Raw genomic sequence first — 14,286 nt, forward strand, 5'->3', positions numbered from 1 at the left:
CCCCCACCCCGGCCCCCCGCAGTGTTGAGGATGAGCAGGGGATGTTCTCCCCAGCAGCCTGCTCCACGTTTATCCGTCAACCGACACCATTTAAAAATAACAACAGAGTCTCTGGCCACTGTCAGTTTGTTGTGTGTGGGATCTTGCCATGCATGGATTAACTGCTGCTTTTCCTGCATCGCAACACTGACTACAATTACTTCATTGGCTGTAAAACATTGTTGGATATTCTGAAGTGGGGAAAGGTGCTACAGAAATGCGAACTGTTTTATACATTTCCCCTTGAATCCCTGGCTCTGCCGCACTCTGTGCTTTGCTGCTGGTTGGTTTGCTTGTGGGACGGTTAATTAGAAATAATACAACTCCAGTTTTACTTAGTGAGCGTTGTAGATGCAGGACACTCAGCTCAGCTGCTCCATCCTGGTAGTTCACACTCCACGTGAGGCTCTTTGTCAAACCCTATCAATATATCCTTTCCTCCGCGAGTATTTATCCAGCTTCCCCTTAGATATATCAATGCCAATCATTTCAACCACTCCCTGTGGGAGCGGATTCCACAACCTCCCCACTCCCTGGATAGAGAGGGTTCTCCTGAATTCCCCGTTGGATTAATGACTGACAGCTCCTCGTTCTGGTCTTCCTCGTAAGCGGAAACATCATCCACTGTTGGGTTAGATTCAGAAAGAATGTTCCCGATGGTGGGGGAGTCCAGAACTAGATGATCAGAGGGTTAGAAAGGGTGGACAGTGAGAGCTTTTTTCCTCGGATGGTGAATGCTAACACGGGGGGACATAGCTTTAAATTAAGAGGTGGTAATTATAGGACAGATGTCAGAGGTAGGTACTTTACTCAGAGGGTAGTAAGGGCGTGGAATGCCCTGCCTGCAGCAGTTGTGGACTTGCCAACTTTAAGGGTGTTCAAATGGTCAGTGAATAGGCATATGGATAACATTGGAATAGTTTAGGTTAGAGGGCCATTAGATTGGTTCCACTGGTCGGCGCAACATTGAGGGTCAAAGGGCCTGTACAGCGCTGTAATGTTCTATGTTCTAGAACTGGGGGTCACAGTTTGTCGATAAGGGGTAAACCTTTTAGAACTGAGGTGAGGAGAAATTTCTTCACGCAGAGGGTGGTGAATGTGTGGAATTCACTATCACACAAAGCAGTTGAGGCTAAAATGTCTGATTTTCAAGAAGAAATTAGTTATAGCTCTTGGAGCTAAAGGGATCAAGGGATTTGGGAGGAAAGGGGGATCAGGACATTGAAATCGATGATTAGCCATCATCAAAATGAAGGGCTGAATGGCCTACTCCTGGTTCTAGTTTCTATGTTTCTACCTCTGCATCTACCCTGTCAAACCCTTTCAGAATTTTGAAGACCCCAATCAGGTTGTCTCTTTAACCTTCTCCTTTTCAGAGAGCTGTTTAATCTTTTCCGATGGTTATAACCTCTCCGTTCTGCTCTTCTCCTTGTCAATGATTTTTGTACCTCTGCCAGTGCCTTGATTCAGTTCTGAACAATTCCGTTCAGGATGTTGAAAATCCCTCTTTCAACTCTGCGATGAAAAAATGTTCAAATCTCTCTAACTTCATCAACTTTTGCTATGGAAAATATTTTTAACCACGAGAGTATATGTGTATACGTACACATATATATCTATATATATATTGTAGTGAATGGAAGCCTTTCTGTAACGATTTCAATGCTGGATGCAGTGGGAATGGTTGGATGATTTATGGTTAATAATAAAACAATCAATCTTTTTGTACATCTTCAGATATGAAATAAATGATTTGTAAACGGAGGTGTGTCTGTCTTTCCACTTTGGGTTGGATGTTTTCAACATTATAATGTTTTATTGCAGAATGCCAGCTGCAGATCAACGGTTGTTTTCTCTGACCTTTGAGTCAGAGGCTGCGAGTTCAAATCCCACTCTAGGCTTGATTAGGAGAATCTGGTCCAGAGGGAGCTGCTTTCTTTTTATGTGTCGGACCTCTCAGGGCAGGAGGGAATTTGAGAGATCCCAGAGTGTTAGTCCAAAGAAACACAAGTGTTAGGGACCAGCCAGAAACTCCAAGGTATTTTATTCAGTTACCCCGACTCTGACCTTTACATTTGATTTTAGCATCAGGGTGTTTCACACCAGTTATGATTCTAGTAACCCACTGGGAAGCTTTCATTAAGCAAAGTTTACTTATGAACGCAGTTAGAATATAACAAAAAGATTTAGCATAACTCTTACCGATTTATAATACTTTAACATGACAAAGTATAATTCTTAACAGCTAGCTATCTTTGTTGTTCCAATTCAGCAGCATCACCCATAGACAGAAATCCCTTCTCTAGAACCAGTCAGCACACAAGTGATTCTAGACTTCCAGGCTTTTGACTTCTGGACAGAAATCGAGACCGCAGTTTTCAGAGAAGGACCCTAACCCTGACACGAACCCTAACCCTAACCCTGAAACAGTAAACTTCAGAGAAGTAAGCCAGGTCTCTGACAGCTCTCAGTCTCCAGCCTTCAGAGAGGGTAAAAGAGACACACTGCTCTCTCTGAACTCAAAAACAACACCTCAGCTTGAATGTTCTAGCCTAACTTCACCCAATCACATGACCATACCTGGCAATGATGAGACAGAGTACAGGAATGAGATAGAGAATCTGGTGAACTGGTGCAACAACAATAATCTCTCCATCAATGTCAACAAAACAAAGGAGATTGTCACTGACTTTAGAAAACATAAAGGAGAACATGCCCCTCTCCACATCAACGGGGATGAAGCAGAAAGGGTCGAGAGCATTTTTAGGTATAGAGATCACTAACAACCTGTCCTAGTCCCCCCATGCCCACACTATAGTTAAGAAAGCCCACCAATGCCTCTGCTTTCTCAGGAGACTAAGGAAATTTGGCATGTCCGCTACGACTCTCACCAACTTTTACAGATGCACTATAGAAAGGATTCTTTCTGATTGTATCACAGCTTGGTATGGTTCCTGCTCTGTCCAAGACCACAAGGAACTACAAAAGGTCCTGACTGTAGCTCAATTCATCAAGCAAACCAGCCTCCCATCCATTGATTCTGTCTACACTTCCCGCTGCCTCAGCAAAGTAGCCAGTATAATTAAGGACCCCACATACCCTGGACATTCTCTCTTCCACCATCTTCCGTCAGGAAAAAGATACAAGAGTCTGAGATCATGTACCAACCAACTCAAGAACAGTTTCTTCCCTGCTGCTGTCAGACTTTTGAATGGATTTACCTTGCATTAAGTTGATCTTTCTCTACACCTTAGCCATAACCGTAACACTACATTCTGCACTCCCTCTCTATGAATGGTTTGCTTTGTCTGCATTGTGCACAAGAAATAATACTTTTCACTGTATGTTAATACATGTAACAATAATAAATCAAATCAAAATCAATTATCCCAATCGACCCCACTCTGCAAAATCCCAGAGGAACACCAAGAACAGCATTAGTTCAGATTAAGCAATTATGCTGCTGCAGCAACATACAGGATGTTTGTTATAGACAGAATGGCACTGAGTGCATAGAACTGCTACAAAAGACCCTGCACAGGAACATGGCTCAAATCCATGTCTTAAAAGCACAGTATCATCATACAAGGGTGCCCTGGTGCCTGTCGGTTATTTAGCCCTCAATCACCATCACCGATCATCTCATCAATATCAGATTGCTGTTTGAGGGATCTTGCTGTGCACAACATGCCTGCTGCGTTTCCTACATCACAACAGCGACCACACTGCAAAAGTAGCTGATTGGCCGTAAGGTGCTTTGGGAGATTGTCAAAGGAAATATATAAACGTGACTTTGTTCTTACAAATGAGCTGTCACTGGCTATAACACAATGGGAGATATTTATTAATCCATCAACACTCACAGTGTTGGTGCATCCCACCTTGAGGGCAGGGACTCATAATGAATCTTTTTAAACGGGGCTCCAACGCGACAAAGGGGAGGCTGATTTACACTCAATAGATGCTGCATGTGTTTCCCAGTCTCAGGGAAATGTTTCAGTGAAAGGGAGTTGACATCTCTCATCCACAAGACAATAGACCCAACCACCTTCAGCTGCTTCATCAATGACCTTCCTCCCAGTGTGAGGTCAGAAGTGAGAATGTGCAGTCATCACTAAACAAGTTCAGTACCATTTAAGACTCCTTGGATACTGAAACAATCCATGTCCATATGTAGCAGGGTAGGAAGTCTTACAGCACCAGTTAAAGCCCAACAGGTTTATTTGGAATCACAAGTTTTTGGAGGGTCGCTCCTTCCTCAGTGGACTCCACTCATCTGATGTAGGAGCAGCACTCCAAAAACTCGGGAGGCCAAATAAACCTGCTGTTGTGAGACTTCTTACTGCGCCCACCCCAGTTCAACACTGGCATCTCCACATTATCTCCAGGACTTGGGTAATATTCAGGGCTATTGGGCTAATGAGTGACAAGTATCATTCATGCCACAAAAGTGCTAGACAAAGACTACCTGCAACAAGAGACAACCATTCGTTGATTCATTCCTCAGCAAAGCCTTGACCAGTTAGTCAAGCTACTGGTTTAAATTCCAAACAATGCTTGGCAATTCACTGGCAGTCACCATCAACTGGTGCATTCTCAATGGCAACATGTCTATCAATCAGAGTCCACTCACCAATCAGTCAGCAGCTCTCTTCTCATACAGTATAAATGTGACGTTTCCCCGGCATTATTATTCTCACAAACTTTCCTGATGAATAAGATAAAAAAAACTTAAACAAAAAAAGTTTCTTTCTTCAGTGATCCCCATTGGTAGGTGTATAAATGTCTATTACCTGTTTAACGATGTAATTACCATTAAACCTTAACAATGTAATTAATAAGACATTAACAGATTCCCTTCTATTCCTTTAAAATTAAAACTTTTGACAGCTTAAGAACAAACTAATTGAACAGAAACAAAATTATATGTATTTTCCATCTTCCATGTCTCATGTTATGATAATCAATAGATCCCATATTCTCCCTCTTTAAACATTTTGTCTTTTCATTGTATATAATTATAAAGCAAAAGAAGGGAATATACATTTTCCATTTCCTCATTATAACATGAGGCATTCCTCTTCCAATATATCGAATCATTTTAATTTGATTTGATATGTTATTGTCGCATGTATTAGTATACAGTGAAAAGTATTGTTTCTTGTGCTATACAGACAATGCATACCATTCATAGAGAAGGAAAGGAGAGAGTGCAGAATGTAGTGTTACAGTCAAAGCTAGGGTGTAGATAAAGATCAACTTAATGCAAGGTAGGTCCATTCTCTTTGTCTACACTTCCCGCTGCCTCAGCAGAGCAGCCAGCATAATTAAGGACCTCACGCACCCTGGACACTCTCCCTTCCACCTTCGGGAAAAAGATACAAAAGTCTGAGGTTGCGTACCAACCAACTCAAGAACAGCTTCTTCCCTGCGGCTGTCAGACTTTTGAATGGACCTACCTTGCATTAAGTTGATCTTTCTCTACACCCTAGTTATGACTGTAACACTACATTCTGCACCCTCTCCTTTCCTTCTCTATAAACGGTATGTTTTGTCTGTATAGTGCGCAAGAAACAATACTTTTCACTGTAAATGCATGTGACAGTAAATTAAATCAAATCATTCAAAAGTCTGACAGCAGCAGGGAAGAAACTGCTTTTGAGTCAGCTGGTACGTAAGGGCTAGATGGCCTACTCCTGCTCCTATCTCTTGTGTTCTCGTTCTTATGTAACCTCAGACTTTTATATCTTTTTCCTGATGGAAGAAGGTGCAAGAGAGAATGTCCAGGCTGCACGGGGTCCGTAATTTCGCTGGCTGCTTTTTGAGGCAGTGGTAAGTGTTGACGGAGTCAGTTGGTGGGAGGTTGGTTTGCGTGATGGAGTGGGCTTCGATCATGGCCTTTTGTGATTTCTTGTCTTGGGCAGCACAAGGGCCATGACAAGCCGTCATACAACCAGAAAGAATACTTTCTATGGTGCATCTTAAAAAGTAAGTGAGAGTTGTCGTGGACATGCCAAATTTCCTTAGCCTCCTGAGAAAGTAGAGGCATTGGTGGGGCTTTCCTGCCTTAGGTGGAGCCATTTCTGAAGCTGTTGTTGACTCATTGAGAGAGAGTGATCGCTGTGATGAAATCAATAACTCCACTCTCATTGGATCATGAGCCGACCAGGTTGGTCGAGGGTGAACAAGATGGATTTTCCTCAAGCAATTCTGATGTTCCTATTTATTCTTTTCCACAGGATCCTGTGGATTTTCCCTCCAGCTTCATATATTTGTCAAGGTGATTGGGAAACGGAAGTGGGAGGGGCGGATGGGGGGAGGGCGACAGATAAACTGTGAACAGAGGAGAAGAAAGGGGTATAGGGGAGTGAGGGGGCAGGTGCAGCAAGTGGGTAGAGAGGGTGCCCATGGCAAGGGGGATCTGATGACATCTTGTGACACATGGCGCACTGCTGTCCTTCCGGAACCATGATGGAACATGAAGGAGCTCCGGAACAGCACACTCATGGAGATCCACAGAGGAAAATCTGTGGAAATGCAGAATCTGCAGTTTCTCAAGTTCTGTCCTCTTGCTGGGAGAGTTACAGTTGGATGTTGAGGACAGGCACTCCACCAAATTCATCTTGTCGTGTTGTAATGAGTATTATACTTCCTGCCACAGCAAACAAAATCTGGAATTAAGAGTCTACTGATGACCATGAAACTATTGTTGATTGTTGGAAAAACCCATCAGGTTCACTAATGTCCTTTAGGGAAGGAAATCTGCCGTCCTTACCCGGTCTGGCCTACATGTGACTCCAGAGCCACAGCATTGTGGTTGAATCTCAACTGCCCTCCTAGGGCAACTAAGGATGGGCAATAAATGCTGGCCAGCCAGAAATGCCCATGTCCCACAAATGAATAAAAGACATTTAATTGTTTGCAATGTTTCCAGCGGTTGTGTGTGTGTGAATGTATGAGTGTATTTGAGTGTGTGTATCTGTGTGAGTGTGTGTGTGAGAGAGCATGTGGATATGTTTAAAAAGTTTATTTATTCGTGACACAAGCAGGCTTACATTAACATTGCAATGAAGTTACTGTAAAAATCCCCAAGTTGCTACATTCAGTGCCTGTTTGAGGACACTGAGGGAAAATTTAGCACAGCCAATGAACTCCGAACAACACATCTTTCGGGCTGTGGGAGGAAACCGGAGCAACCGGAGGAAACCCACGCAGGCACGGGGAGAATGTGCAGACTCTGCACAGACAGTGACCTAAGACGGGAATTGAACCCAGGTCCCTGGTGCTGGGAGGCAGCAGCGCTAACCACACTGTGTCACTGTGCCGCCCCGTGTGTGCGCGTGAGTGTGGGTATGTATGTGTGTGATGGTGAGAATGTGTGTGAATCAACCAAGCTGTGCTGTCTGTGCCCGTGTGCCAACAGTTGGCGAGACATTGCCTCCCTCTGAGTGTTGTGGTATCTGCTTTGTGGAATAAAGAATTGAGTCAGACACTGCAGTTTCAGCAGAAACAGTGCCAGGAGATCCCAGCGGCTGGAGCACAACTAATCAAAAAGGGGAGTCAGATTCTGGGGAGATTCCAATTCTGTTGTCAAATGTGCCTATCACTCATTCCCATTGTCCAACCTTGGGGATTGTACATCTGTCTCAAACAGCTCTGCACACACACACACACACTGCGTATACACACAGACTGCACATATACTCAGACTGCACACATGTACAAAAACACAGACTGCACAGATACACAGACTGCATTCACACACAGACTGCACACACATACAGACTGCACACATACATATACCGCACAGATATATGTACACAGACTGCTGTAAACACTCTGCCCAACTTTCCTTTTCCTGACATGCTCCTGCCAATTTCCCGTAGCTCCCATTGTTTCTGAACTGCGGTGACTCGCTGGGTTGTGAGTACTTGCCCCCACACCAGAGACTTGAGCACAAATTTGAGGCCAACATTCCCAGGTCTGAGAGGGTGCAGCACCGTCACAGACGCTGTCTTTCAGTTGAGGCATTAAGGAGATACCACGGCCACTATTCTGGCCAATATTTGTTCATCAACCAGGGTCACTGAAATGGATTATTGAAGCATTATTTCATTGCTGTTTGAGAGGGCTTGCTGTGTACAAATTGATTGTTGCGTATCCTACATTACAAAAGTAATTCAAAATGTACTTCATTAGATTGACTTTAACATCGTAGAAAATAAGAGCGGGGGAGGCTATTTGGCACTTCGAGCCTGCTCTGCCACTTATTATGATCATCAAACTCAATAGCCTGATCCTGTCTTGACCTCTGATATCCTTTGATTCCCTTTGCCTCAAGTGCTATATCTAATTACTTCTTGAAAACATTCAATGATTTGTCCTCAACTATTTTCTGTGGTGATAAATTCCGCAGGCTGACCAGTCTCTGGGTGAAGAAATATCTCCTCATCTCTGTCCTAAATGGTCTGACTTGTATCCCCAGGCTGTCAGTCTTGGTTCTGGACACCTCCATAAGAACATAAGAAATAGGAGCAGGAGTAGGCCATCTAGCCCCTCGAGCCTGTCCCGTCATTCAATAAGATCATGGCTGATCTGAAGTGGATCAGTTCCACTTTCCCGCCCTCTCCCCATAACTCTTAATCCCCTTGTCTATCAGAAACCTATCTACCCGTGACTTAAATATATTTAGCGAGGCAGCCTCCACCACTTCAACGGGCAGAGAATTCCAGAGATTCACCACCCTTTGAGTGAAGAAGTTCCTCCTCAACTCCGATTTAAACTGCCCCTCCCTTATTTTGAGGCTGTGCCCTCTCGTCCTGCTATCCTTTCTAAGCGGGAAGAATCTGTCTACCCTATCCGTCCCTTTCATTATCTTATACGTCTCTATAAGACACCATAGGGAACATCCTTTTTGCATCTACCCTGTCCAATCCTGTTCGAATTTTGTAAGTTTCTATGAGATCTCCCCTCATTCTTGTAAACGCCAGTGAATATAATCCGAACAACTCAATCTCTCCTCGTAAATCAGTCCTGCCATCCCAGGGATCAGTCTGGTAAAAGTAAAATACTGCGAATGTTCTGACAAAGGGTCATCCAGACTCGAAACGTTGGCTCAAACCTGTTGGACTTTAACCTGGTGTTGTGAGACTTCTTACTGTGTTTACCCCAGTCCAACGCCAGCATCTCCACATCTGCTATCTCCCCACAGATGCTGTCAGGCCTGCTGAGATTTTCAACATTTTCTGATCAGTCTGGTAAACCTTTGCGCTCCCTCTTGAGTAAGAACATCCTTCCTCAGATAAATAGACCAAAACTGTACACAACACTCCAGGTGTGGTCTCACCAAGGTCCTGTATAACAGATTATGCTATAGGCAAGCAAATTCTTTCTTTCTAGACTGTACCTTCTCGACTGCACAGGGCTCATGTGAAAGGCGCTATACAAATGTAAGTTCCTTCACTTCCCCAGCACAGCAGCCGCCTGCAGTACCGCCCTCCACGCCGCTAGATGGCAGCGCAGACCGGGCATTGGCCCCGCCCCCTCACGGGCAGTGACCCCAGACAGGTTGTGACGTAGTACCAGCGCCGGAAGTGTTGACGCGCGGGCCAGCGGCGGCGGCGGCGGCGGATCAGCGACGCAATGGGAGAGAATCAGAGCCCAGCTCCCGAGAGGGAGATGAAGGTGAGAGGGAGAGGGGGAATGGAGGAGGAGGAGGAGGGGAATGGGGGAGGAGGAGGAGGGAATGGAGGAGGAGGAGGAGGAGGAGGGGAATGGGGGAGGAGGAGGAGGAGGGGAATGGGGGAGGAGGAGGAGGGGGGAATGGGGGAGGAGGAGGAGGAGGAGGAGGGGACTGGGGGAGGAGGAGGAGGAGGGGACTGGGGGAGGAGGAGGAGGAGGGGACTGGGGGAGGAGGAGGAGGAGGGGACTGGGGGAGGAGGAGGAGGAGGGGACTGGGGGAGGAGGAGGAGGAGGGGACTGGGGGAGGAGGAGGAGGAGGGGAATGGGGGAGGAGGAGGAGGAGGGGAATGGGGGAGGAGGAGGGGGGGAATGGAGGAGGAGGAGGAGGGGAATGGGGAGGAGGAGGAGGGGAATGGGGGAGGAGGAGGGGGGGAATGGGGGAGGAGGAGGAGGAGGGGAGAGGAGGAGGGGGGGAGAGGAGGAGGAGGGGAATGGAGGAGGAGGAGGAGGGGAATGGAGGAGGAGGGGAGAGGAGGAGGGGAGGGGGAATGGAGGAGGAGGAGGGGAATGGAGGAGGAGGGGAGAGGAGGAGGGGGGAATGGAGGAGGAGGAGGGGAATGGAGGAGGAGGAGGGGAATGATGGAAGAGGAGGGGGTAATAGAGGGGGAGAAGGGGGAATGGAGAGGGTAATGGAGGAGGCATTGGGTAATGGAGTTGGGGTATTGGAGGCAAGGAGGTAATGGAGGAGTGGAAGGAGAGGGGTTATAATGAGTAAGACGGGGGTCATGGGGAGAGGGTGTGAATGGAGGGGGAGAAGGTGGGTGGAGGGGGGAAGGGGTGACTGGAAGCAGGGGGAGGAGAGTGGCGTTACGAGGGATCTTGGGGAGAATGAAAGGGCATCACGGTGGCACAGTGGTTAGCACTGCTGCCTCAGAGCTCCAGGGATCCGGGTTCGATTCCTCGCTTGGGTCAACTGTCTGTGTGGAGTCTGCACATTCTCCCCGTGTCTGTGTGGATTTCCTCCGGGTGATCTGGTTTCCTGCCACACTCCAAAGATGTGTGGGTTATGTGGATTCGCCATGCTAAATTGACCCTTAGTGTTGGGGACAAGCAGAGTAAATACGTGGGGTTTATGGTGTTAGGGCCTGGGTGGGATTGTGGTCGGTGTAGACTTAATGGGCTGATTGACCTCCTTTTGCACCGTAGGAATTCAATGATTATATGAAAGAAACCCCAGTTTGTCTTGCTTCTGCATAACTGAAGTTCCTCATCACTGGTACCCATTCTCGTAAATATCTTCAGTACTCCCTCTAATGCCTTATCATCCTTTATGAAGGACCATGCCCAGAACTGGCCCAATTTCTATGCTGTATTCAGAGGGTGGTGGGTGAGTGGAATCGGCTGCCGTCGGTGGTGGTGGAGGCAAATTCGATAGGGTCTTTTAAGAGACTTTTGGATGAGGACATGGGACAATAGGATTGAGGGTTATAGGTAAGACTAGTAGGTAGTGATATGATCGGCACAACTTGTCGGCCAAAGGGCCTGTTTGTGCTGTAGTTTTTCTGTGTTTTATAAGGCATTGTGACACAGTGGTTAGCACTGCTGCCTCACTGCTCCGAGGACCCACGTTCGATTCCTGACTTGGATCACTGACTGTGCGGAGTCTGCACCTTCTCCTTATATCTGTGTGGGTTTCCTCTGGATGCTCTGGTTTCCTCCCACAGTCGGAAAGATGTACTGGTTAGGTGTGTTGGCCATGCTAAATTCTCCCTCAGTGTACTCGAACAGGCGCCAGAGTGTGGCGACTGGAGGATTTTTGCAGTAATTTCATTGCAGTGTTAACGTAAGCCTACTTATGACACTAATAAATAAAACAATATTTATTTTAAATAAGAGAATCATTCAAATTAAGAGCTGCAAAATCTCAGCAACTAATTTCCATGAGTTCTTCTCAACAACCCAGTATTCTGGAGCCTGAGTTTGAGTATGTGTTTAATATTAATTTTAGTCTAGATTTGGTTTCGCTGGCTTCTGATCGCAGTAGTGGTGGTGATGTTCCACCACTACTCAGACCTGGGGAGTCTGAGTTGCTGTGACAACATTGACTTTTACATGTTGTCACCTGGAGCTATGGAGAGTGATGCTAGAGGCTCTCGGTTTTTTTCCCATCATTTCGCTGACCAGGAATCTCTCACTCCTATAACCTGTCATTGCTGTGTGTTGGAAGGATTTGCAGATTAACCATCTGTTTGGCCACATTATGAACACACTGCCCTTGGCTCTCAGAGTACTGGGGTGGGCCTGGCCAGGGAATTTCTGAGGCACCACCGCATCACAAGACCTCCAAGTGGCCCCAGACATGCCTTCAACAGATACAAGATGTGAATCCAAGATGTCAGTTGCTTTGTGCTAAATTATGCCTTCATTTTTATCCTTCACTTCCACGTAATGATACAGATGGACATTCAAAGGCATAAAGTCATTGAGGCTTTGGGATTTTGACTTGGATTTCTTGTGTGAACTCTTCTCAAGAAACTTTCTTTGGTGTTTAGTCTGCTGGCAGGATCATTAACTTTGCCAGGGAAGCCTGGGAACTAACAGGGAGTGACAAGAATACTGATCCAGTGCTCCTCACGCTCAGTAGCAGAGTTCTGTGCCCCTGTTAGATCAAGATCATCACTTACATGCGTATGCACATGTGCGTAGCATGCAATCATGCACAGAGTTGATACCCAGTTGAATAGTACCGAGCGTCTCATTACTGGAAACTACAGATTACCAGAAACCATAGATGAACAGGGATATCGACTGCTTGCTGAAGTCCAGGTCTTGAGGCATTCACATCAGGTGATATTGACCGATACAAGAAGGCCAGATACGATCTAAGGAGATCCATCAAAGATGCCAAAAGACATCACCGAACCAAGTTAGAGTCCCAGGCTAGCCATACCAACGCACGCTAACTATGGCAAGGTCGGCAAAACGTAATAGGCAACAAAATGAAGACATGTAAAGTCACCGGTTCCAACGCACTCCTCTCTGATGAGCTCAATGCATTCTACGCTCGTTTTGAGCAAGAGGTCAGCAAGAGCACGCCCTCTACCTTGGAAGCCCTGGATGAACCTGTATCTGGGGTCACCACTGCAGATGTCAGAGCAGCTTTCTTGAAGGTCAGCTCACGGAGAGCAACTGACCTGGATGGGGTACCTGGACGTACACTGAGATCCTGCGCGGATCAGCTAGCGGAGGTATTCACAGACATCTTCAGCCTCTCCCTACAACAATCTGAGGTCCCTATCTGCTTCAAGAAGATGACCATCATCCCGGTACCTAAGAAAAACCAGGCAGCGTGCCTTAAATGACTATCGGTAAGGGGCTCTGACATCCATCATTATGAAGTGCTTCAAAAAATTAGTCATGGCATGAATCAATTCCAGCCTCCCGGACTACCTGGATCCACTATAGTTTGCCCAACATCGCAACAGGTCCATAGCAGATGCCATTTCCCTGGCCCTGCACTCAACTCTGGAACACCTTGATAACAAGGACGCTGATGTCAGACTTCTATTTATTGACTACGGTTCAGCCTTCAACCTACTATTCCCACGAAACTCAACTCCAAACTCCATGGCCTGGTCCTCGGCTCCTCCCTCTGCAACTGGATCCTGAACTTTCTAATTCATTGACCACAATCAGCAAGGATAGGCAACAGCACCCCTTCCACGATCATCCTCAACACCGGTGTCCCAGAAGGCTGTGTTCTCAGCCCCCTCTTATACTCTTTATACACCTATGACTGTGCGACTAAACTCCCCATCAGTTCGATTTTCGCGTTTGTTGACAATAGCACCATAGTGGGTCGGACCTCAAATAATGACAAGGCACAGTACAGGAATGAGAGAGAATCTGGTGAACTGGTGTGGTAACAGTAATCTCTCCCTCAATGTCAACAAAAAGAAGGAAATTGTTGTTGAATTTAGGAAACATAAAGGAGGACATGTCCCTGTCAACATCAATGGGGATGAAGTAGAAAGGGTCGAGCGTGTCAAGTTTTTAGGTGTCCAGATCACCAACATGTCCTGGTCCCCCCCATGCTGACACTATAGTTAAGAAAGCCCACCAATGTCTGCTTTCTCAAAAGGCTAAGGAAATTTGGCATGTCAGCTGCGACTCTCGCCAACTTTTACAGATGCACCATAGAAAGCATTCTTCCTGGTTGTATCACAACTTAGTGTGGGCTCTTGCTCTGCCCAAGACCACAAGGAACTATAAAGGGTCGTGAATGTCGCCCAATCCATTATGCGAGCGAGGCTCCCATCCAGTAGAGTCTGTCTACACTTTCCGCTGCCTCGGCAAAGCAGCCAACATAATTAAGAACCCCGAACATTCTCTCTTCCACCTTCTTCCGTCAGGAAAAAGATACAAAGTCTGAGGTCACATATTAACTGACTCGAACAGCTTCTTCCCTGCTGTTGTCAGACTTTTGAATGGACTTACCTTGCACCAAGTTGATGTTTCCCTGTGCCCTAACTATGACTGTAGCACTACATTCTGCATTGTCTTCTT

General features: G+C 46.3%; 1 protein-coding gene across 1 annotated transcript in view; it reads left to right on the forward strand.

The window, feature by feature from the left end:
• Nucleotides 1–9,665: 9,665 nt before the first annotated feature.
• Nucleotides 9,666–14,286, forward strand: part of nup214 (nucleoporin 214) — a 159,574-nt gene continuing 154,953 nt past the window's right edge. The window contains exon 1 of the mRNA XM_080211964.1: nucleotides 9,666–9,723. Coding sequence (XP_080068090.1) covers nucleotides 9,682–9,723 — 42 coding nt within the window. The 5' untranslated portion in view covers nucleotides 9,666–9,681. The remainder of the gene's footprint in view (nucleotides 9,724–14,286) is intronic.

The sequence above is a fragment of the Carcharhinus amblyrhynchos genome, chromosome 25 (genome assembly GCF_965287045.1).
Source record: "Carcharhinus amblyrhynchos chromosome 25, sCarAmb.v2.hapA, whole genome shotgun sequence".
NCBI lineage: Eukaryota > Metazoa > Chordata > Chondrichthyes > Carcharhiniformes > Carcharhinidae > Carcharhinus > Carcharhinus amblyrhynchos.